Source organism: Ursus arctos, unplaced genomic scaffold (assembly GCF_023065955.2).
Source record: "Ursus arctos isolate Adak ecotype North America unplaced genomic scaffold, UrsArc2.0 scaffold_17, whole genome shotgun sequence".
In the NCBI taxonomy this organism is placed as follows: Eukaryota; Metazoa; Chordata; class Mammalia; order Carnivora; family Ursidae; genus Ursus; species Ursus arctos.
The window spans coordinates 54,098,211-54,124,525 of NW_026622841.1; the positions used below are offsets into that span (position 1 = coordinate 54,098,211).

At 42.0% G+C, this 26,315-nt stretch overlaps 1 protein-coding gene across 2 annotated transcripts in view; it reads right to left on the minus strand.

Annotated features, from left to right (window-relative positions):
* LAMA1 (laminin subunit alpha 1) overlaps positions 1–26,315 on the minus strand; it is a 159,127-nt gene that overhangs the window by 82,005 nt on the left and 50,807 nt on the right. For both annotated transcript variants that reach the window (XM_044383133.3, XM_057313235.1), the window contains exons 4-16: positions 24,438–24,680; positions 23,058–23,237; positions 20,342–20,431; positions 17,128–17,245; positions 15,807–15,985; positions 15,029–15,134; positions 12,735–12,895; positions 11,664–11,804; positions 10,283–10,456; positions 8,409–8,510; positions 7,012–7,223; positions 6,131–6,242; positions 3,537–3,647 (exon numbers count right to left, since the gene is read on the minus strand). In XM_044383133.3, coding sequence (XP_044239068.3) covers positions 3,537–3,647; positions 6,131–6,242; positions 7,012–7,223; positions 8,409–8,510; positions 10,283–10,456; positions 11,664–11,804; positions 12,735–12,895; positions 15,029–15,134; positions 15,807–15,985; positions 17,128–17,245; positions 20,342–20,431; positions 23,058–23,237; positions 24,438–24,680 — 1,929 coding nt within the window. The remainder of the gene's footprint in view (positions 1–3,536; positions 3,648–6,130; positions 6,243–7,011; positions 7,224–8,408; positions 8,511–10,282; positions 10,457–11,663; positions 11,805–12,734; positions 12,896–15,028; positions 15,135–15,806; positions 15,986–17,127; positions 17,246–20,341; positions 20,432–23,057; positions 23,238–24,437; positions 24,681–26,315) is intronic.

Below are 26,315 nucleotides of genomic sequence, written 5' to 3' on the forward strand. Positions count from 1 at the left end.
GTTCCTCTCTGGCCCGTGACTCAGTCTCCCCAGGTCCTCCCATGGCCCCCACCCCCAAGCTGATGCCACCCAGAGCTTTCTCCTGTGATCTGTACCCACCCCTGCCTGTACTCATTCACCCCACCTCCCACCTGTGGGTCCACCTTGCCACCCACTTCCCTTTACCCCCTTCTCTGAAACCACTCATTATATAAACTAACAGTTTTCATTCAACAGTTTAAATAATATTTCCAGTTTCTAAACTACATACTTTTCCATAATTCCTGAGGTTGATAAAAGTTTTCCCATAGGAAAACTTAATTTGACTTGGGACTTAATTTAATTAAAACTTAAATTTAATTTGGGACTATAAATATTTGTATTACATCCTTTTAAACAGGCTTTTACCAGTTTTTTTAAATTTATTTATTTATTTTAGAGAGAGAGAATGAGAGCACGAGTGAGAGGGAGAGAGAGTCGCAAACAGACTCGCACTGAGCACAGAACCTGATGACGTGGGGCTTGATCCCAGGACCCCGAGATCACCACCTGAGCCAAAACCAAGAGTCAGAGGCTTAACCAGACTGCACCACTCAGGTGCTCCAGGCTTTCACCAGTTTTATGTAGAGTTATCCTAGACCAGGGCTTTTACACTTGAATTGTTTACTGATCACCTGGGTTCAACGTCAATGCTGACTCAGGAGGCCTGATGTGCGGCCTGAGTTCTGCATTTCTAAAAAACTCCTGGGTGACGTGCAGGCGGCGGTCCTCAGGGGACATTTTGGTAAGAATGTCTTAGACTCTTCTTTTTCTTCCCCATTCCCTATATGACCTTGATTTTGATAATTAACCCAAATTAATTCAAAATGCAACTGGCTTTGGTAAATGGCTACATGGTTGAGCTAAAAGTATTATGCAAAAGAAGTTGTTTCATTAATATACATTTAAGTATGTCCACTTGCAAAATATCTATGATAGGATTTCTTTGCTCAAAGGGCCAGATAGGGTTTTCTTTCTCTTTGGGAAAGCCATTACTTGGTTCTGCTAAAAAAACAAAAAACAAAAAACAAAAAACTACCAAATCTGTCTCAAAGCTTTCTCGGGTCACCATCCCTTCAAGTGACCAGCCCTGTTGGTGGAGCTGGTACGTGAGGGAGAAGAATGCTCATCTCCTCAGAAGGAAAAACATTTTCTCTTGAATGAAAAAGAAGAAACATGAGGGTCCAAGATACACAACTGCCTTTTAGGTTCTTCTCTTTCCGAACAAAGGAAACTGGTCTCTCCTTGGGAGAAGAGCAGAAGGAGCTCAGAGAACAGGCGCTAATGTAAACCCTGGACTTTGGGGGTTATGATGTGTCAATGTGGGTTCCACGGCACCAAGGCATCCCTCTGGTGGGGGTGGGGGCTGTTGATAATGTGGGAGGCTGTGCGTGCGTGGGGGCAGGGATATATGAGAAATCCCTACACGCTCCTCTTGGTTTTGCTATAAACCTAAAACCATTCTTTAAAAAAGAAAAAGAAAGAAAAAAGAAAAAGATAGGTAGGGTACTAAGAACAACTGGAACCTTCTCTCTTATAACCTGTGAGTCAGGAGTTGACTCCTGGAAGCTGGACGGCTACGTACAAGGCCAGGACTAGAAATGGCTATCCAAAGGGGAGAATTCAAAGGTTTCATTTTAAAATACAATAGAAGAAAAAAAAAAGCAAAGTTAGAAGAAAAAAAAAGCAAAGTTAGATGAAACAGATAAATGATGCTACCAAGTTTTTATGTTTCCTTAAATTCCAATCTAAATTTTTATTGTTTTTGCCCCTTCAAATGTGAATGACTTAGAAAGGTAAAACTAATAACTTGACAGTGGGAAAAGCTGACAGACAGCGCCTCATCCCAGTGTCCCAGGCTAACATCCCCGACGGTGTGCACCGAGGGGCCACGCGACCTTCGCGTCTTCTTGCCTAGAATGCAAACCCTCAGGCTAATCAGGAGAGAACAGACACGCCTCTAGCTGAGGACATTCCAGAAAATGTCCAGGGCCTCTCAAAAGCGCCACATCATGAAAGACAAGGGAAAAGTAGGAGCTGTCGCAGATTCAAGGCCGCAGGTGCAATGCGGTTCTGGATTTGAGGCTGGAGAGGGGACACGAGTGGGAATTCTGATACGATCTGAGTGAAGCCCACAGCTCTGCTGACGAGATTGGACCTGCGTGAATTTCTTGATTTTGATCACCGTGCTCTGGTAATGGAAGCTACGAGCACCAGGGAAGCAGCGAGAAGGCTGCGCAGGATCTCGCCCTGCTATTTTTGTAGCCTTTCTGGAAATCGAACAGTATCTCCAAACATTTTTCAATTACAAAAATTATTATCATTTATTGTAATTAGAACTTAAAGGCCAGTTGCTACTTAGCATATTCACTTTAATGAGAGCATATATTTTTGTAAAGATATAGTAATAGCATGTACAAATACCCTTTTGCCATGGGTGCCACAATCCCACCCTGCCGACACCCCCAAGTGTTGGCAGACGCCCCTGGAACGCTGGCCTTGCAAACCCAAATGGAAAGGCACAGGCGTTAAAAAAAAGCAACAACCTCATCAGACGCTGGGAAACTGATCCCGAGGGACCAAGTGTGGGTGTAAAACATCACTTCATGTAATTCCTATAGACACTTGCTTTCTAGAACGATGGAATGAACCAAGAAAAAATGAAAGCTTTGCGTACAGAATCAAGAAAAACTAGGCTCTAGAGAGAATAAGCAATCCATGGCATCATGATGAGATCTTCTCCATGGGTCTGATAATTAATTTTCCCTAGCCCTGGGACTCAGTCAATCTCTTTCAGAAAGAGCGTGAACATTTCCCTGTATGGTGAATAGGACTCGGCCGATTAATAAAGGCATTCCCTCCATCTCTGTGCAGTAAATCCATTAGAACCCAGGAGTGTGGCCTGGCTTCCAGGCAAAAGAACCTAAAAGTATTCCTGATTGAAGTTAAAGAACAAGTCTTGCCCTGTATCTGCCCCAAAGTTCATTCTCAAGATTAATTGCATTTTTGTCAAGCCGCGTTTCAAATCCTGTTGCAGGAAAGAAGCACTTGTTTGAAGAGTTTACCCGAGCTAACAGCTATAAAGCATTATATATTGCACGAATGAGCGTATTAGAGGTTTTAGTGTTCCTTTGAGGACATACTGTGTAATACGTTAAAGAAATTTGAGCACTTTCATTTAAAAGACCTGATCCTTTTTAATCAGTGGATAATATTTTCTACCTTCATATGGCTTTCTAATCTTACCAAGTAATTTGCTGTTCTAATAAAAAAACCTGCGATGACATTATGTATCCCTTTTCCATTTTAACCAAAGTAACTTTTTTTCAAAAAAAGAGCGGGGGGGGGGGAAGCAGGAAACATATTATACATGAACTTAAGTCCGTAAATTTCCTTTGGGGTCTACAAGAGCTGGGATAATCTCCGATGGAGGGAGCATTTTTTTTTTTAACCACTCTGCACAGCACAGGGCTTTGGGATGGGGGGGGGGGAGCTCGAGATTTTAGCAACAAACTCACAAAGCAAACGCCATGGATATTACATTCAGCTGCATGGCCGTGGCATTCACAGGGTTGACAAATTCCTCCGAAGAGTATTCCATCCACGCGGTAATAGCCAGGGAGGCAGGACTGCAAGAGAAGGACAGGTGACACACTCGGGGGAAGGCGACCTAGTATGTCACGCAGATCATCTTCTTGTCAATAGGTTAGGAACGTTAACTGCTTCATTCTCTACAAGGAGAGAAACGTACTTCTTTTTCCCCCCAAACTTCTTTATCGAGGTATCATTTACATGCCATAAAAATGCACCCATTTTAAGGATATAGTTCAATGATTTTTTTTAGTAAACTTACCGAATTGTGAAACCATCACCATAATCCAGTTCATTTCTTTTTTCTTTTTAAAAGATTTATTTATTTGAGAGAGAGAGTGCACGAGCAGGGGGAGGGGCAGTGGCAGAGGGAAAGAATCCCAAGCGGACTTCCCGCTGAGTGCAGACCTCCCTACATGGGGCTCGATGTCATGACCTGAGCAGAAATCGAAAGTCGGAAGCCAAACTGACTGGGCCACCCAGGCACCCTCCTTCATTTCTTTTTGTATGTAGAAACACGCACCCCAAAGCGAGTGGCGATACACTGGGGCAGTATCCACCTGCGAGGTATCCTGCCACGGTAGCGTGAGAAATCATGGAACACTCAGCCACTCAACCAGGGTTTCAATCAAGAGGACATTTTCCTCTCAACTTGATTTTGTTTTCTTTTGGGTAAGATCCAAGTGCTCGAGTGTAGGTCCATGTCAAACTTCATCAGGTGAATTGAGCAAGCATTACAGGCGTGCCTTCCGTGGTATTCATGGACGCTGTCCCCTGCCTGGGAGGAGCGGGGGCCATCCCAGACCGTCATTCACGGCATTCTCAGGATGATGCTGAGAACCAGTCTCTCTATTTATAGACACGGAACCTGGAACATGGAGTGATTAGACCCCGTGCCCACTATGCCAATGGAAAGATTCAAAGCCGGGGATACACACCTCCCAGACCTGTGGCCACGGGGCCGCTCGGGGGCCACACCAGACATAAAACATGCCTGGAGTGTAGACTGGGGAGTATTACTTTGGAGGCCAGTATACACCCATGGGGCCATGGGACGAGGGGCGTGGATCTGGTTTTTACTCTTGTGAAAAATATTGAAATTGCATTTTCATTGTATGAGTAATATATAAATGCATTTATTCACAGTGACCTTGTGAAAGTCCCCTTAACACCTCCACGCACCACACTCCCATCAAGGACGATGGGCTAGTCTACAGATGCGCACTGAGCGGGAGCTGCCTGGGGGTCTGTGTGGTGGCTTCTGGGCTCTCAAGAATTCCAGGCCCCACAAATAGCTGCCTGATTCCTTATGTCAGCTTCTCATGAAAGAATGAGTTCTTCTGCCTGATAAAAACACTTAAAGTTATGTGTTAAGCTTTGCGCTCTTCCTTGAGCCTTCATCCCGAGCACATCAGCACATTGTCCTCTGAACCCAGCCGACCTGGAGTTCTCCAGCAGCACCTGCTCACTGCTGCCCCCTCCTGGTCTAGCTGGCCAGGGCTTCTCCATCTGCCAGCCCGCCCATTCCCACATCCCACATACTATGAGGTAGTCCTAAGGGCATTTATCCCATAAGTACACAGGACGTAGGTCCTACAGAGGCTTCCTTGGCCTAAAAATACATGTTTTAGATCTAAAAAAAAAAGTTCATGGGGTCAGAAAAGAAACAACCCTGTAAAATATTTAAAATAGAAACAGAAATATTTAATTAAAAATCTATATCATGAAGCACAGGCCAACTTTATTAACTGCAAAGTTTATAACGGATAAAAATTCATAAAAACAAATCATAAGTTACATGTTCTCACTTTGTAAAAATGATGGCCCAAAACTCACAGCCAATGACAAGTGTTCTTAATCATTGTCACGCTTAAACACGGGAGAGGCAGGACCATGTGGCAGCTAATGGCACAGATGAAGCTTGGAACCTGATATGACTACTTCTAGCTCTTTCCTACACAAAGAGGTTAGGATTGTGCCAAATCCATAGGAAGACCTCAGTAGGAGAGAGTTATTATCAATACTCATGTCCAAACAGTTTTTTAGCAACAGATTACTTTTACCGATGATTGCAAGCACATTCTCACACACTTCTTTGTGAAGTGGAGCTCACCTCAGTTACCGTAGCTGGGGGCCATAAAAAGTCTCAAAACGGGCCTGGCTTGTCTCCTGCTTTCTAGGTGGCACGCTGGTGATTTGTAAATGTCCAGATACAATCAAGTTCAATGCTCCTTAGAAATGCAAACTACGGCGAGGGCAGTGTAACTTTCCTTCCGGTTGACTAAGGCAAGAGGGCAAGACGGAAGTCGGCCATTTCCAGGTGTCCTAGGACCCCCTGGAAGAGGCACCAGATTGCCTTGAACATTGACTTCCAATATTCCTATAGCCCCCCGAACTCTGCCAAACAGGTTTTTAAAGTTAAAATTCAAGTGCGGGTCATTGTGTCACCTCTAATGTGCTTTTTTTCTGCTTAGGAAGGAACAGAAGGAAGGAGCTAGGAAGGGATGAAGAGCAGGCTTACCTCACAGGAGATCCCTGCGTAGCCTTGGGGACATTCGCAGTGCTCCACCTCGGTGGCCAGCGCCAGGTCTAGAACGTTAGGGCTGGCTGTATCCAAAGAGACCGAATCCAACCTACCGAGAGATAGGGGTCAGCACGTGACTTAGACGCCCACCTGCCAATGACATCTCACACCTTGATGAAGATGGACTCTTAAAGTTTTGTTTAAACAAAAAGGTGATGTGACTTTTGTAAGTAACTACAGATCTTCACACTAATATGATTTCTGAGAGCCGTCAGTATTCCCTGGAAGGCCTCGGCCACATTTGGTGCAATGAAGAGGAGCTGCCCAGACAGCTGTGGGAAGGGTCTGATGTTGCCCAGTCTGAGTTGAAGCACTTCAGGAAAACTAACCCGTTCAATCATCCTATCTTGAATACAGAGATTGTTCGTAAATTCTGTGTTGGCTTTAGCTGTGCATGCTTAGCGTGGCATTGCCGGAAACTGACCTTCTGGAAGTAATAACATGACCAAGGATGGGAACATTACCTTAAATAGACCATTAACCATTAAATCTAAGATCATTAACATCAGGAGGGTAAAAATCAGATGCGCGGTGGTCCAGACAATAGTGAACTTATCAGGCATTTCTCAGAAAACCACCCTGAAAGTTCCTGATCCTGGTGTCAAGACGATCTACTGAGGCACATTTGTCATGGACCACTGTTCTTACAACTTCGCTAAAATTATAGTAGTAAAAATATTTTCAAGACAGCCAGTTCCATTAGCTGTGCTCTTAAAATAATCAAGTAAAATACATTACACTGAAAATACATCATTATTAATAGATGAAGACGAGATTGAGGACTGTCAGCACGAGCTTCCCTCTCTTTCAATACACACCTGTAAAGAGCCATTTTTGCAGAATTGTAGTTGGCTCTAATCAAGAGATGTGTCACGTTGGCAAGGACAGTCATCAGCTGGTCACGATCTACCTCCCTTTTGTTATTAAAATCTCGGAAGTTCTCTGGCACAAGTCTGACCACGTTCAAGTACTCTTCATAGGGTTGTAATGACAGGCCCTCAGCCTGGGTGCTTAAAGTGAGTCCATTTCCCTAACATTTAAAACAAGAGGAAACATATTTGTCATTCAACTTCATGATCAAAAACTAAAAGCAAATTTGTATTCAGCAACACGGCTTTTCATTTGTGCTTCGGTTCTCAGAGCAAATATGTAATAGCATCATAACTCTTGGACCAGAACGATCAGAGGAGAGATGCTTTTGTTGTATTCCCCTCAGAGGGATTCAGATAGTAAAGCTAAAGGCTGGGTCCTGTGCTGGGATCTCAGAAGAGAAACAGCATGTATGTGCCCACGGTTTTCCTCGAAGCAACCAGTCCAACACCCCTCATCTTTCACTGAAGAGCAAAAGTAGATAAAGTATATAAAGATACCTCCAGCCTTCCATAAAATTGCCATTCACAAAAATGCTTTATGTCACAACTTTCCCACTTGCTGCAGGCTAGACAGGGGGGTGCATATCATTAAAGATGCCAGGAGATAGAGGTGCCTGGGTGGCTCCGTCGGTTAAGCATCTACCTTTGGCTCAGGTCATGATCCCAGGATTCTGGGATCAAGCCCCCGCTGAGTAGGGAGCCTGCTTCTCCCTCTCCTTTTGCCCCTCCCCCACTTCTTCCCTCTCTCTCTCCCTCTCTCTCTCTCTCCATCTCTCAAATAAATAAAATCTTTAAAAAAATTAAAAAATAAAGGTGCCAGTGGAGGGGGTTGGACACTGCAGACTAGAACCGGAAGTGGTTTCTTACCTTTGGGAAAATTTCTGGTGAAGCTGAGCTGGGTCTTTGAGAGATGGGGGAGGAGGGGAGTGAGGACACAGGGTTAGGGACAGTGGCTGAGGACAAAAATGGCAACCCATCTCCCGTCCCCACACTGCCAAGCACTTTTGCCTAAGCACATGTGGGAGGCAATGTGGCAGGAGGAGACAGAGGGACTCAAAGGGCTGACAGGGTACTTCCAACGTCAGAGCAAACTCCTGTCTCCCTTTGTAATGTGAAAAGATGGATCAGCTCCAGGGATTGAGGGAAGAGACGCATGTGCTGTCCTGAGGCAATTCCAGAAATGGGCCCAAAGAGAAACGTCACACTCAGTCTTGGTGGTGTCCAGATGAGGCAAAGCCCTGCTGAACGGCCACTTGACCATGTGCCCCTTGCCGCATGGAGTTGTAAACTGTCACCCAGCTAAGCCCTTCCACTCTACAGCAAAACAGTGTGAAAGCAACTACCTTAATGATCACATCAGCGTGAGACATGAGGTCGCCATCCACTGTCTCCACGGGAATAGCATAAGACACCGTGTACTTGAGGAAGCCGCCAAACGCAGTCAGCTGAAACAGGTAAGCGAGAGTGACCACGGAGGGCCCATGACCACAGCCCCTCAGTACGAGGAAGTGGTGGCCAGGACCCTTTGGGAAACAACCCGGCTGCAAGGTGTCCGGGTGGCCACGGTACATAAGGAAGTCCACAGTAAGGCAGTGAAAAGAAAGCATATTATACGAATATGTTATTTAACCAATATTACAAAAATGCAGGCTGTGATTTAAATGTACAGAAGAAAGAGGTACTCCTTCTTAGAGAGCCCAAGGTGAGGAAGCGTCAACTTCTGTGAATCACACAGGGGACGTGTGTTTCACTTCCATCATGTAGGATTTAGGATTTAGACCCATGATGATAATCCCAACATTCTGATCTCATTGCCCTGCTTGTAGGAGAACAATAAGGAACATGACTCATCAGCTAAAAGAAGGACTAAAGGCTTTTCTTCCTGGTCATATCCTTTCATGTAAAATGGAGATTTTCTTCGTGACAGGTGTGTGACAACAATATCAGGTTCAGAATCCAGTCTTTGCACCATAAAATTGGAAAAGTGATCTTAACAGAAAAAGAAATCATTGACCTTTGGTGATAAAATCACATTATAAATAGAGCACATCTTCTAGGATTATAATCTGATGGGGGAAAATAATCATTTTCAAAATAAACATTACTTAAACCTAAATCTAAATAAAATAGTTTATAAAATTAAAATATAGCCAATAAATGAAATAGAAACTTCCCAAGCTATAAGACCTGTACTACGATGAAACACATACCATTACTTCAAAACAACCAAATGCACAGGGAAAGTGAGCACAGAGCTCGAGTCACTGAGATAGATTCCACTGAGTAGATGTTCAGATCATCGGAATCTGGAGAGAAGTGGCAATATTGGGGGCACCTGGCGGCTCAGCTGGGTAAGCCTCTGCTTTGGTTCAGGTCATGATCCTGGGGTCCTGGGATTGAGCCCCGTGTTGGGCTCCCTGCTGAGCAGGGAGTGCGCTTTTCTCTCTCCCTCTGCCCCTTCCCCCTGCTCGTGCTCTCTCTCCCTCTCTCTTCTTCTCTCTCTGTGTCTCAAATAAAGAAAAGAAAAGAAGAGAAAAGGAAAGGAAAGGAAAGGAAAGGAAAGAAAAGAAAAGAAAAGAAAAGAAAAGAAAAGAAAAGAAAAGACAAGAAAAAGAAGTGGCATGATTGGTGAAGAGGAAGGGGACAACAGCAGGTTAAATCATATTAACCAAAATTCCACTTTGTAGAATCACCATTTTGCATTTTCTTAAAATGGGGAGTATTCTATCTTTGCTAAATGTGAATGTTGAGTGAGAAACAGTCCATCTTGATAATGAAACTAGCAAGACACCAGCCCCAACGCCCAGCCTGTCCCGTCCGAGTGCCTTCTACGTGCCAGGCCCTCTACCGGGCCCTGGGGCTAAGGTAAGCACAGGGCTAACTACACAAAGCAGGAATGCGCCCGACGCCTCACAGAGGCCCAAGTGATCCAGGAACGCAGAGGAAAGTAGAGAGCCTGTCATGGGAGGAGGGGACAAGACTTCCTACAACAGCCTGCCTATGACCAACGTGGCCAAGAACAAAGTTCATGGTTTAATGATGTAATGAAGTCACCCAAGGCTAAGCAAGACCATGTGAGTCAGGTGTAAGTAAATGCCGTATAATTATCTGTCAAACCCTCGAGTGACCCTGAGACGACTTAAACTGCCGACAGAAGTTCTTTCTTAATGTGCTCTGAGATCTTTGCTCAAGATGTCACTTCTGGCGATGGCCCTACCTTATTTCCGAGGTAGGCCTCCGGGGCCGACCAGTAATACTTGGAAGTCAGCCTCTGCATGACCAAGGTGTTGTTGATGCTGATCTGATGGCGTCCACCCAGTGCGTCTTGCTGAGACGGCACCTTGCTCGGACTGATCAGGTCGGTGACCAGCCACCCAGACATGTCTTTCACCTTAAAAAAAGATTCAGAATTTCAGAATATGAAATAGAAGTCCTCTGAGCTTTCCACCCAGCCCAGAACCAATCCCTACAATGAAGAAACAGACCCAGAGAGCTTAGCTAGGGACCGAGTTAACACATTGTGGCCACCAGAACCACACGACTCGTGACCCTTCTACTTGTCAAAGGACCAAGAAAATCTGAGGACGAGTCAAACACTCCCCACGTCCTCAGATCAATTATAAGCAAGTAGGCGAGCGAAATTGTCAAGGCCACGAATATATATTTTAGATTTAAAAAACAGCAAAGACCTTAATAGATGCATTGAACAAAATGTCTTTGGCTAACTCTGGTTTCTTCATCATTGTTTCCTGTTTTTTACCAAAAAGCTGAAAAGTGTATTAAAAATAACCTCCAGATCCTGTTCTCCTAATTTGTCATCTATAAGAAGATGACAAGCCATCACCCCAGCATGGTGGTCACAGGGGTTCACCTTCATTCTCAGGTACTGATTGGGATTCCCACTCCCTCCCCCATGTTGCTCCCACTCTTCACCAGCCTGCCAGGGAGGGAGGGAGGGAAGGAAAGGAGAGCCAGGGACTAGCAACCCCCTACCCTGAATTCAGCTCTCCCGAGTTGGCCTTGGGGGGCCAAGTGGTTACCATGGATGAGTCCTATGCCCTGGGTCCTCCCTAACCTCTGGCCATCACACTGGCCTCCCAGGCATTACTTGGCATCCCCCTAGGACTCCCCATTCCCAGAACAACTGAGGATACCCTGCCTGCCCTCATAATCCCTATGTTACTTGCTGTTGTTGCTACCTTCACCAGGTTCTCTGAGTTAGAAAATTCTGCATGACGTCATCTCCTGATGTGCGTCCTGGCCTGAGACCAGTGTGGAGCAGTGGGTCCCAGATCTCACCTCTGACCCCACAACCAGATGCATTTCCCCACAGAAGAAATGGAAGCACAATACATCCTACAATACCGTGACATCTATTGTTTGGCTAGGGAAATGTATGTAGGAGCAAACCCATGACCAAGAGAGACACTTTTGTGACACTTAGTAGCGGACTGCCTCTGATCTGTGCCACTGTCATTCCAAACGGCCGGGAGCAGTCGTACGGGGAAAGGCAGCCCCCGCGCTTTAGAGCACAGCTCCCAGAGAGCTCATTTGAGGTGGCACAATCTTAAATCTGGGCTCAGGGAAGGTACGCGCACCTGACTGATGGACCAAGAAAGGCTGTCACAGACATCAGAAACGCCGAAGCAGAAGCACTCTGAGCAGCCCTCGGGGTTTCTCTCCTTCAAGTTATAGAATCCTGGCTTGCAGAGGTCGCAATTGTCTCCCTCAACATTTTCCTGCATGGAGGAGAGAGAAGATTAGCTTAGAAACCAGTGTGTCTAGGTAGACAGAATAAAGTGACATGAACATGACATTAACCAGATAGGGGCTTGGTGGTTCAGAGAAACAGGTAAATAAATAGATGCTCCAAGGGGATGCAGAGCCTCATGAAGTCATTATCTCCAGAATAGATATTTCGAAATTATGACCACTCAATTTTGTGGTCAAGCATGAAGGTCAGGATCCTAGAGCTAGGTCGTTTATATTGAAATGACTTCTTTCATATTGCTTTGATCTAAATCTTCCAGTTTTGCTGATCTTTTGAGAATTTTAAAACCTGAGAAGGGCTATGTAATTGTTTGTCTTATTAATAAATGCTCAAGTTTATTTTCAGTCACTTATAACGTGCTTAAGGCTGCTTACATGGGGAGAAGCACAGAAGATATAATGGGAAGTCCTACAAATTGCGGTTATTATGGGGAAATGGATATTAATATCAGATAGCAACCCCCCCCCCACCTCCCTGGTACCCAATGACTATGTTTTTTATCATTGTCTGATTCCTTTTTAAAAGAAATCCAAAATAAGAAATCTGCCTTTAATTAACATTTCTACAAATTTGGGATTTACCTGATTCTCCTCTAAACATTAAGCTAGAACAGAATGTCAGAGAAGGGGTAATGGCCCAAGCCTAAGAAATGCGGTATTTGGTTTCACCTTGGAAGTCACAGAAATACCTCTGGGATAGATGGCCATTGCCCAGAAGGCACCCAAAAAGCAGATGGGTGCCCATCTCAGGAAGGTGTAGGGAAGCCAAGTTGTACTTAAACCTTGCTGCTTTGCTCAAGAACTGATCGCCTGAGCCTATGGAATGTGTTGCTTTCCTAGGACACCTGAAAGGAAACTCAGGGTCATCTTTAACCCCCCCCCCCCCCCCCCCCACGTACCTTACAGAGACAAGGCTCTGAGCATGGGTCCTCATTCACGCTCCCGGCCCGACTACACTCACAGCGGGTGCAGGCTGGGTAAGCCTTGTAACCAAATTGGCAGCGATCACATTTTTCTCCTGCGTAGCCTTCCTTGCATGGACATTGACCTGGCCGCTTCCCTGGGAAGAAAAGGATGGTGATGGCCCAGCAGGAGGGTAAACAGGTTAAAGCAGGGGTTGGCAAACTATTTCTGTAAATGGCCAGAGATGAACTAGTTCAAGCTTTGTGGCCAACGAATACCTGTTACAATTATTCAACTCTGCCCTGAGTGCTTGGGGGTAGCACGCAGAATACAGCAACAGATGGGCAGAGCTCTGTTCCAATAAAACTTTATTTACAGGAACAGGTGGGGTGCCAGATACGGCACACGGACCACAGTTTGTCGATCCCTGGTTTAAAAAAAGAAAACAGACATGAAAAACAGAGGCTGCAGGGAATGTCCAATGGTGCTGTGACTTTGGAAAACAGGGCACGTGATGTGATGAGCACTGGCTGTTCTGCACAGCTAATAAATCACTGAACGCTGCATCTGAAGCTAGTGATGCATTATATGTTGGCTAATTGAATTTAAATAAAAAATTTTAAAAAACAACAAAAAACGGAAACCAGTTTGGCGCTTCTTCAAAATATGAAGCATGTTACACTATGACCCAGCAATTCCACTCCGCACCACTTACCTAAGAACAATGAAAACATATATTCACAAAAAAGTTACACATGAATGTTTGTAGCAGCATTATTCATAATAACCAAAAAGTGGAAACAAATGAAATACTCATCAACTGATGAATGGCTGTATAAAATGTGGTACAAACACGATAGAGTAGTATTCAGAAAAGAAAAAAAAAGGACCAAAGGACTAATGGAAACTACAGCATGGATAAACCTTGAACACCTGATGCTAAGTGAAAGAAGCCAGTGTCAAAAGACCATACATTGCATGGTTCTATTTACATGAAATGCCCAGGATAAGCAAATCCACGGACAGAAAGTGGATCAGTGGTTGCCTAGGGCTGGGGCGGAGGGCATGGAGGGAAGTGGGGAGTGATTACCAACGGGGAAGGGGTTTCTTTATGGGATGATGGAAATGGTCTCACAGTAGGCTGTGTTGATGGTTGCATCCAAATATACCAAAAAACATTGACTCATATACTTTAAATGGGTGAATTATACTACAGTAGTGAACTGTATCACAAAATACAGCTTTTTTTTTTTTTTGAAAGCACATGGGAAGTGGTAAAGGGCAATGAATAAATGAATACTCTCTGCTTTTAATGGCAGCTCTGAAACTGTCTAGTTATATAACCTCAGCCGAGTTTCTTAACTGCTCTGAGCTACAGCTTCCTTGCCTATAAAATGCATTAAATAATTTCTATCTGCTACGGTTGAATGTTTAAATGATGTATTTCTTAAAATGCACCCAATCAAGGGTAATTCTCACTACAATCAACATCACCCTCATTCTCATTAGCATCCATTACCAGTCACGTGTAAGGATTAATTCAATTGTGTAAATTACCTTCTGCATTGTGGCTGGGCCCCACCCTTGGCACATCCTTCCCTGCTGATCAAATCCGTTTTAACTGCTAGTGACTGAGGATTTGATGAGGTCACAGAAGTCTTTGAACAGATGCGACCTTTTCAGAAGATTCTGCTATTTGCATGTCCTTTGCCAGTTTTTGAAACAGAAAGCACTCTGACATTTACAAAGTTAGCAGGAGAATTTGTTTGCTTTGTGAGATGATGTATGCAAAAGCCTTGGGAGAGCTCTTAGAGAGCTAAAGACAGGGATTGCTATTTACTGTGTCCCCATATGGCTTTAAACTGAGCCTTATGTCTTCTCTCATCAAATGCTCAATTATCTGATCAAATGTCATGTCATCACCCCAGCATTGCCCTCTTTGCACCCCATCTCCCTCCAATCACAATTCCTAATTTTGCTTCATGCCCACAGCACTCATCCCTACCCAGAGTTATATTACACATGTACTTGTTTGTTGAGTGTCTGCCTGTGAGTAGGAATTTTGATCATCTTGCTCAAGTACATATTCCTGGGCCCTAAAAAATTGCCTGACACACAGTAAGTGCTTGATAAGTATTTTGTAAACAAAAGAATCAATAGAGAATCATATCACCCAGTTTCTATCCAATGACGATAGTTCCACCAGGTACAAATCTTACACACACACACACACACACACACACACACACACACACATCAATTCAAGCACAAAAACGAATCAAAGACTTACCTTTGTGTAAGCCAGATTGGAGCTCATCTTTAATACAGACCGAACTGAGGGACCCGAAAGGGTCACAGTCACAGGGACGACAAGGGTTGTCCTCATAAGGAGACACCTGAAAGGTAGTGTTTGTCCTAGATTATCTTACCAGAATTAATAGCAATATTAGCAATAATATCAACAATAATAACCAATGACAAGGTATTGGCTTTTTATTCAAATGTGATTATTATAATGCTTTTGTATACCCGGGGAGTGTAGGTCTCAGGAAAGTAATGTGAGCTCAAGCCAGAAAGCCCCAAAAATTTTTTTGATGGGACAGCAGCTAGTATCATTAGCAGAGTGTCGCCCTTTCCCATGACCACGGTCATGTGGCTCCCCTCGCTCAGCTACCTCTCACAGCCATATAGAAGCATCACCTAGACCAGACCTCCACAGGGAGCCAGGTGACAACTACATATTAGGTCAGCTGAGGACAGATTGAGCACTTCCTACAGACAGGCAAGATACAGCTGCAATAGTTTTTGGTCACTCTTCACACACAGTATTACACAACCAAGATTACACAGCCAGTAGGGCCCCAAATCCAAGTTAAATAACAAGTGAACATCCTACTCTGAGCAAGAAGATAGGACAGATAGAGGGGGAAATGGATATCTGAAAAATGCTACTAGCAGAATAAGAATATAAAGGAAATATTACAAAAGGAAATGAGTTTCTAATATTGAAGTTGACCACCGGCGAAATCTCTTTTCCACTTTGAAAAGGCAATGAAATTCACTCTCACCTTGTAAGGTCTGTAATATCCATCAATACAGGTTTCACAATTGATTCCCATGGTGTTCTGCAGGCAATTGATGCAAACCCCCCCTCCTCGGAACTGTCCAGCAATGTTCAAACTCCTCCTCTGATTTGCAACATTTTCATCGTAGTAACAGTCTTGGGCTTTATTGTGACAATTACATTCTAGGAGGATTTTAACAGAGCAATGAATATATTTATTATGTCCTATATAAAGAAAACCCTTCCCTCCCTAAGTAAGTTTCTATGGCCATAAATTAAATTAAAATTCCAGAATAAGTAAATTGAATAGGATATGGGCAATCTTATGGGGGACAATTGGGAGTAGTCATCAACATTATACACATGCATACCCATTTGACCCTTCAACCTATCTTCTGGGATCATAATCCCGCAGAAGTACCTGCACTTATGAGTGATGTGTACAGGCTTAAACATCACATCGCTGTTTGTGTTAACAAAAGACTGGGAACAACTGAACTATCCATGGATCGTAGCCATTTTAATTATATTGTATCCATTTAAAGGAATTCAGTGGTACTGTGTTTAAAAACAGCATTTCAATAGAGAACAAACTGGTGGTGACCAGAGGGGAGGTGGGTGGGCGGGGGGTGAAACAGGGGAAGGGGATGAAGACACATTCATCGTGAGGAGCACTGAGTCATGAATGTACAGAATTGTTGAAACACTACATTATACACCTGAAACTAACATGACAGTGTGTGTTACTTATACTGGAATTAAAAAAAAAAACAAATAAATTTAAAAAATAAGAACAGCCTTTCATAATTGCTAACATGGGAAGATTTTCAAGACATACTGTTAAATATAAAGGCGATGTGTAGAAAGACATGCATAGCTTGTCAGGTTCTATGTACGAACTATGTTGGGGGTAGGAACATATTGATGTACGCTTTGTTTGCATAAAAATTTCAGGAAGAACATAGTAAGAAATAGTAAAAAGTGGGAAGGATGGAGACAGAGTGGAAGTAATACTTTCATTACATATTTTTTATATATAGGTGGATGTTGGAATCATGTGAATATATTGTCTACTTAAAAATTAAACCCAAATTAATAAAGAATACATTCATCTATGGGAAGAGCAACCCGAGATAAAATAGCAAACCCCTAAATATACAGGTGGGCCTTAATACTTTAAATCGTATTCAGGTAATATGTAACTTTGGGAACTCTTTGAATACTTAAGAAAACAAGTTACGCACTAGTCACAATGTTAAGTCATCATCAAGATAAGCATATTAAGAAGGAAAAGCACTGCATCCTTCCATCCTCAGTGGACCTACTTTCGCACGTGTTCCCAGCAGAAACAGTGCCGGGCCTCCAGGGCTGCTGGTGGTACCCAGGACAGCACCTACTGCAACTCTCTCCGCAGGTGTTATGCTCACACTGACACTGTAGTTTCTAGAAATGGGGAAGACAAAATGACATTTGGAAATTAACCTATATATTTTTCGTAACTTTATTTTTAAAAGAACTGATCACAGTCCCATATCCAGCATAACGGTACACCTGAGGACATATGGCTCCAACAAAGCAGAGGCATTATAGAGAAAAATATACACACATGACCTGGTTACAAACTGAAGTGAGGAGGAATAAAACAAAACTCAAAATAGAATGGGTTCATGAACAAAACGTTTTCCAAATAAGATGCACTGATATTCAGGGTTTATAAGCTCCTATTAATAACTTTCCTGACCTTCCTAGGTTTCAGCCTCAAAAGAGGATAATCCTATTCAAGAGTCAGAGAAGTACAAAGACTGGGGGGGAATAGCAAGTCGCTTCATATAAGTGGTTTAAGAGGAGACAGGGTGTCATATTATTCACTTAGTATTATGCTAAAATGGGTAAACTTGATTTTCTCTTGATTTAGTACCAAAAACATGGAAGAGGGAGAAAATGGGGAACCATTCTTCTAAAAAATACAAGCATAGTTTATAGCTGTGCATGGTTTTTGCTTGTCAGTCTTATAGAGAAAAGGGTTTCAAAGATCATAAGGCCACCAGATTGTATACTTGAAAATGGTTAAAATGGTAAATTTTATGTTATGGGTATTTTAACACAAAAAAATTCATAGTAAATACTTAATTAGAAATACATCTTCTTTTTTTTTTTTTAAGATTTTATTTATTTATTCGACAGAGACAGAGACAGCCAGCGAGAGAGGGAACACAAGCAGGGGGAGTGGGAGAGGAAGAAGCAGGCTCATAGCGGAGGAGCCTGATGTGGGGCTCGATCCCAGAATGCCAGGATCACGTCCTGAGCCGAAGGCAGACGCTTAACCGCTGTGCCACCCAGGCGCCCCTAGAAATACATCTTCTAAACAAAAAAAGAAATAAAAGGCATCCAAATTGGTAAGGAAGAAGTAAAGCTCTCACTATTTGCAGATGACTTGTTACTATATATGGAAAACCCCAAAGATTCCACCAAAAGACTACTAGAGCTAATAACTGAATTCAGTTAAGTTGCAGGACACTAAATAATGTACAGAAATCTGTTGCCTTGCTATAGAGTAATAAGAAGCAGCAGAAAGGGAAATTAAGAAAGCAATCCCATTTACAACTGCACCAAAACAATAAAACATCTAGGAGTAAACTTAATCAAAGAGGTGAAAGACCTATACTCTGAAAACAATAAAACACTGATGCAAGAAATTCAAGATGACACAAAAAAGTGGAAAGAAATTTCATACTCGTGGATTGGAGGAACAAATGTTAAAATGTCGATATCACCCAAAGAAATCTACAGATTTAATGCAGTCCCTATCAAAATACCAACAGCATTTTTCACAAATTAGAACAAACAATCCTACAGTTTGTGTGGAACCATTAAAGACCTCAAACGGCCAAAACAATCTTGAAAATGAAAAACAAAACTAGAGGTCTCACAATTCCAGATTTCAAGTTATATTACAAAATGGTAGTAATTAAAACAGTATGGTACTGGCATTAAAAAACAGACATATAGATCAATGGAATGGAACAGAAAACCAAGAAATAAACTCACAATTATATGGTCAATTAATCTTTGACAAAGGAGGAATGGATATAAAATGGGAAAAAGACAGTATCTTCAACAAATGGTTTTAGGAAAACTGGTCAGCTACATGCAAAAGAATGAAACTGGACCACTTTCTTCATCGTACACAAAAGTAAACTCAAAATGGATTAAAGACCCAATGTGAGACCTGACACCATAAAAATCCTTGAGGAGAGCACATGCAGTAATTTCTCTGACATAGACCATAGTAACATTCTTCTAGATATGTTTCCTGAGGCAAGGGAAATAAAATCAAAAATAAACTATTGGGACTACATCAAAATAAAAAGTTTCTGCACAGCAAAGGAAACAATCAACAAAACTAAATGGCAGCCTACTTAATGGAAGAAGACATTTGCAAATGACATATCCAATAAAGAGTTGGTATCTAAAATATATAAAAAACTGATACAACTCAACACCCAAAAAACAAATAATCCAATTAAAAAATGGGCAGAAGACACGAACAGATATTTTTCCAAAGAAGACATCCAGATGGCTAATAGACACATGAAAAGATACTCAACATCACTGATCATCAGGGAAATGCAAATCAAAACTACAGTGAGATATTACCTCATACATGTCAGAATGGCTAAAATCAACAACACAAGAAACATCAGGTGTTGGCGGGGATGCAGAGAAAGGGGAACCCTCTTGCAATATTGGTGGGAATGTAAACTGGTGCAGACACTGTGGAAAACAGTATGGAGGGTGCTTAAAAAGTTAAAAATAGAACTACCCTATGATCCAGCAATTACACTACTGGGTATTCACCCAATAAATTAAAAAATGCTAATTCAAAGGATACTCACACCCTATGTTTATTGCAGCATTATTTACAATAACCAAACTATGGAAGCAGCCTAAGTGTCCATCAATAGGTGAATGAATAAAGAAGAAGTGCTATGTATCTATACAATGGAATATTATTCAGCCATAAAAAAGAATGAAATCTTTCCTTTTGCAACATGGATGGAGCTAGAGTATAACACCAAGTGAAATAAGTCAGCCAGAGAAAAACAAATACCATATGATCTTGCTCATATGTAGAATTTAAGAAATAAAACAAAGGAGCAAAGGTAAAAAAAAAAAAAAAAAGAGAGAGAGAGAGAGAGAGGCAAAGACAGAGACAAACCAAGAAAGGAAGAGGTGTGGCATAGTCAGGATGGATGAAATAGGTGATAGAGATTAAAGAGTATGCTTATCATGATGGAAAAAAAAATCTGCTTTGTGCTGGACATACCAGGAAAATAGAAAGAGAGAAACAGATCCTCCAAAGAAAGTGGAATAAAATTGTTCAAAAAAATGAAACCAGTTAAATAATCTGAAAAATATTTCTTGTAACATAATTTTATACCTTTCAATGTCTGACTTGAATAAAACACAGTAAGGCAAACACTATAGCTATAACTTCTGTTTTAAAGTTTTAATAAACTGTAAAATACTAGAACTCACCTTTGTAGTTTCATCCCATGGGCAGCTGCTAGCATGACCGTAACAAATACACATTCCTCCAACAGATATGTCTTTGATTGAATAGTAATACTAAGGAAAAAGAAAGTGACAAACAAAAATTAAGGCCTCTTCTATTTCAGATCAAAGAAGATGTTGGGCTCTCCAATATATAGCTTAGCCATTATTGGTAACCTAAAAAATAATTAGATATAGGGGCGCCTGGGTGGCACAGTGGTTAAGCGTCTGCCTTCGGCTCAGGGCGTGATCCTGGCGTTCTGGGATCGAGCCCCACATCAGGCTCCTCCGCTATAAGCCTGCTTCTTCCTCTCCCACTCCCCCTGCTTGTGTTCCCTCTCTCGCTGGCTGTCTCTATCTCTGTCAAATAAATAAAATCTTTAAAAAATAATAATTAGATATACATATTCAATTATATTTCATGCACAAAGAATCCTTGTGTTGATCTAAAACAAATAATGCCCAAATGAGTTCATCAACAGAAACCAGAGAAGTCTAAAAGAAATTCTTAACTTGGCTGTACCTTATACCAGGCAGTCATATTCAACACCCATAACTGACAACCCTAAAAAACATTGCTACATTGAATATGGCACTATATAATTGAATATAGTACTTTATACAAAGGATAATAACTCATGACCAAGTAGAATTTTCCCCCAAAACTCAAAGTTAGTTCAATACACAAAAATCAGTAAATGTAAATCAACATATTAACAGAATAAAGGAGAAAAAAATCATTTGATCATTTCAATAGATTCACAAAAAACGTGTTACAGAATTTACCACCACTCATTAAAAAAATGGCAAGCTAGTAAAAGAGAATCTGCTCAGCCCTAGTAAAGGGAATCCATGAAAACCCAAGAGCTGGAAGTGAAAGATTAAGGGCTTTCCTCTTGCCTTCTGCTCTCACCATTTCCATCCCACATCTATGGGAGGTGCCAGCCAGTTCAATAATGCAAGAAAAAAGAAATCAAAGGCAGAAAGAGTGCACAGTAAAGCCAAACTCTCATTATTTGTAGATGATATGATTGTATACTTGGGAAAATCTATTAAAACACACACACACACACACACACACACACACACACACAAACCTAGTAGAAATCATCTGTGGCTTTAGCAATGTCTTAATATGCAAAATCAATAAACAAAAGTGGACTCTTTCTATACACTAGCAATGAAGAAATGGAAAATAAAATTTAGAAAGAAACCTATTAAGGCTCACAGGCAAAAAAATTAAGAATAAATGAATAATAGATGCATGAATAAACAAATAATAAAACTTCACTACAAAGAACTACAGAGGACCAAGACAGGTGGAGAGAGACAGCATGTTCATGGATTAGATGATCCAATATTATCAAAATGTCTTCCAAAATCCTTCCCAAATGATTTATCAATACAGTAGAATCCCAGTGAAAATGTTAGCAGGATTGGGGGGGGGGGCAGAAATTAACAAATCCATTCTAAAATTTATAAGGAGACAAAATGAACCCAGAATAGCCAAAGCTGTTGAAAAAGAGCTCAGTAGGATTATTATAGTACCTGACTTAGAGACTTAAGTCTAAAATCTACAGCAATTGAGGAAGTTTGTTATTGGCATAAAGACAAATGGTGCTAGAACAGTTGCACGCATATGCAGGGAAACAGACAGCCTTGACCTCTACCTCACACCAAACACAAAAATTAATTTGAAAGACAATAGATGTAAAAGCTAAAACTATAAAGACTATACTAGACAGAAGCATAGGATAACATCTTTGCAAACCTGGAATAAAAAAGTGGTTTTCAGAAAGGACACAGAAAGCATTAAGTATAAAAGAAAAAATAATACATTGGACTTCATTAAAATCAAAACCTCTCAAAGGTCATGGGAATGTAAATAAGCAAGCTCCAGACAGAGAAGATATTTGCAATGTTGATATCTGACAAAGGACTGTACACAAAATATATTAAAGTCTTTCATAGCTCTGCAATAAGGAGACAAATGACCCAAATGAAAAATGAACAAAAATACTCGATCAGATACCAATAAGCACAGGTTCACACGTGCCGTCAGGGAAATGCAAATTAACATCACAAGGAGCTGTCACCAATGCACACCAGAATGGCTGGTGTGAAAATGGGTTGACAACCCAAATCTGTGACGGTGTGTCACACAACAGCACTCCCACACGTTGCTGGTCTGCAAAATGGTACAACTTTCCACAAGGCTTCACAAATTCTTAAATATTAAACACACAGCTACCCTACAACTCAGTAATTCCACTCCTAGTTTATCCAAGGGATTTGAAAACATTTGTCCACACAAGCCTTGTACATTTACCATACACTTAAAATCTGTACATCTTCTCGAATGTAAATTAAAACTCAAACTTGACAATTTCCTTTTAAGTGAAAACAGCAACAACTTACTCGCTGAAGATTGGATGTGGGGTCAGACCAGTGAAGAGCAATACTGCAACATTCACTACAGAATGGCATTATGCTGGGGGGGGGGGGGGGGGGCGAGGACACGATGTCAGAACTATCCCCTAGTTTGGAAGTGCCCTTCTAAACAAAGCATATATACTGATCTTCAATGAAGTCAGAAAAAAAAAGGGCCAACCTGGGAGGACGAAGCCAATCAAAAAGAAAAGTCTATTTTCCTTAAACAAAATAAACTTCACAGTGCACAGGAGCCCTGCCATAGACTTACTCGTCGTGTAACAATAGGATCAAGGTCTCTAGGGTCACGGTGGCTGAGGGTCATGAGATCGGCGTGGAGGGTTCTAATGCGCTGTAATCGAAGGCGGATGTATCGCGCGGAAGTGAACTCCAGCAACTTGGGGGAAAGATCATCAGCGCTCGGTCTGCCGTTGATCAGTGACGTATGAATCTAAAGATGAAGACAGCAACACGAACAAATGTCAAGTTGAAGCCTGCAGAAATACAGCCCTGATTGTTTAACTTCAGGACATAATCGTTACTGATACCATCTAGTAGCAAACCAAACAACCAGATTCTTATAGAAACCCAACATTTGTTAATTATTACTTGTGAACACCACGATCACAAAATACCTTCAATTAATTCAAAGTTATGCATTCCGGTATTTCAGACAGTGCTAGAAAACTTAACGGGACCACTGGTCCCAGTGTTGAGGGTATTTGAACATGCATCATTAGGTTACGACTCCTCTGAAACAAATTCTAAATGCCCGGAACAGACTTGGGAGAGTGAGAGAAGGTGCCAGAAAGTTTTGTATACCCACTTTCTTAATCTCTGCTCCTGAAACAATGCAGGCTTGCTGCAGAATTCCTGCTGTGAAGAGTCCTCAGGAGAGCTTTTGTAGTTTTATCTCATCGAGCCAGGCACTACTAAAGAATGACTTGTTCTTTGGGGGGGCGCCTGGGTGGCTCAGTTAATTAAGCTTCTGACTCTGGATTTTGGCTCAAGTCATGATCTCAGGACTCTGAGATCCAGCCCCTCACTGGTCTCTGCACTGGGTGTGGGGCCTCCTTAAGATTCTCTCTCTCTGCACCCCCCACCCTGCTTCCTCTATTAAAAAAAAGAAGAAAAGGGGAAAAAAAGGAAAAAAAAGGAAAAGAATGCTTGTTTTTTATTGTACTCTGACTTTAACGAAGTGTGTCTGCCACTCTGGGAGTGGTGAGCTCTGAGCTGGGATACTTCACAAGCCATTTCCAATCCTCAACACCTCCAAAGGGGAGAACTTCACAGAGAAAACTAGAAACTACATCTTTTAGAGGCATTTTAGCTCCCCCTTTACTATTTCAACACATGTTCTTGCCCTCGTGTCATGGGAGAGATGCTTTAAGAGGATCTGATACAGTTACTGAGGCACAGCAGACGGAAGGCTGAAGGCTCTTCTCAAAAGGAAGAAATCAATAAGGTGAAATGTATGGGTTATGACATCAGTCATCAGGAGACTCCCGTCGATACCTTGAACACAGCTAGATGGTTAGATTAAAGAGCTCCGTAATCTGTACTAAGAGAGATCGACTTTGAGTGGTCAACGTTGGCTCTTACAACGGCTATCTTTACATCTGAGGTGAGGGCTCTGCGGTGGGCACAGTACCTCTCCATGCTCAAGCGGTACCAGTCTGGAATAGTAGGAGGTGCAGATCACTTCGTCATCAGCCCTGTAGGTGGGCGGCCCCCGTCTCGGAGTGATATTGTAACGAGTCAAGCACTCCGTGTCACTAACTGCATAATACTGCCAGGGGCTGAACGTGGTGCCGTCCAGAGAACGCTCCAAAATCCAGTTTCCAGGTCGAGGGGCGTTAGCAGCTTTGATGATGACGTAGGCGACTTGAAAGACCTGAAACAAAGAGAGTGAGAAATCTCAATCAAGAATCAGTAGCGACTGCTCAAAAATCCAAAGGCCTCTTGGCAGAATGACTGTCTGATGCCTCACTAATGCCTCCTCGTGCCTTTGAGTGTAGTTGTGTATAAATGTTGATCAGAAATAGGTCTTGTGTATGTTCTCCTGGCAGCACTGCTTTTCAAAATACACTCAAAAAAGTACTCTTACAAATACATTTGTGTTATTACAATCATCATTCACAGTTTTAATATTAACATAAGTGCTCGTTCTCCTGTTTCCAGCGTCTTTCCATCAGGATTCTGAATGATTATAGTGACATCACATTACACCAATGGCAGCTTAAGTGTATTTCTTACAGTAATTTGGAAATACGGCATCTGAATATGAGGGGGGAAAGTCAGTCCGCTATGTGTGTGCCTATTTGAATGACGTCAATCCCAAGTACGAACAATACAGAGAGCTGACAAGGATGTGGAAGAACAGGAACTCCCATGAATTGCTGACAGGAATGCAAAATGGTAAAGCCTCTTTAGAATGCAGCTGGCCGGTGTCTTTAAAAGCTAACCATATTCTTCCCATACAACCCAGCAACCGCACTCCTTGGTATTTACCTAAATGAATGGAAAATTTCCAAAGGTGAATGGATGGACAAAGTGTGATACTTCTGTACACTAAAATGTCATTCAGTGATAAAAAGAAATAAGCTCTCACACTACAAAAAGATACAGAAGAACCTTAAATGCATGTTGCTAAGCGAAAGAGCCAATCTGAAAACGCTACATACTATATAATTCCACACATACGGCATTCTGGATAGGGTAAAAATACAGAGACAGTAAAAAGATCAGTCGTTGCCAAGGGTGGGGGGAAGGAGAGATGAATAGGGGACCACAGAGGATTCTTAGGGCGGTGAAGTTATTCTATACGATATGTAATTGAGGACACCTGTCATTATATGTTTGTTAAAACCCATAGACTGTGCAACACAAAGAGAGAAACAATGTAAATGAGGGACTTAATTAGTAACAATATATCCACATGGCCTCATCCACTCAAACAAACGCTCTACACTAATGGCAGAGGAGAATAAGAAGGGGAAAGGATGCCGAGGGGTGAGGGGGCTATGAGACTGTACTTTACACTCGTTTCTCTGTAAACATTAAACACTGTTCTGAAAGATGAAAAACTATTCATTTAGAAAGAAATAAAAAGAAAGTGTAGAGCTGGCATACAGGAGGAAAGGGGATGTACTAATGGTATGAGGAGACTAGCCAGGTAAATCTTGGATTTGGAAGGGACTCTTGTCGCTATGCAGCCCCAAATTCAGCACCAAGAAGGAATCATCTCTCCACCAACCAGCCCCTCTTGGCACATTCCAGTGACAGGAAATTCGTCTGCTCTTAAGATAGTTCTTTTGTTTTATGGAAATTTCCTCTGTTAGGGGGATCTTTCCCTGAATTGATTCTCAAGGTGCCTTGTAAATTCCATTCTCTGGAGCTGCAGAAAAGATGCTGATTCCATTTCATGCAACTCTCCGTCTATCATTTAAATGTAACAATCATATATCACCCCCAGAACCCAAAGTTCTCAGGTTCAACTCTTTATCTGAAAATACTCATTATTTCACAA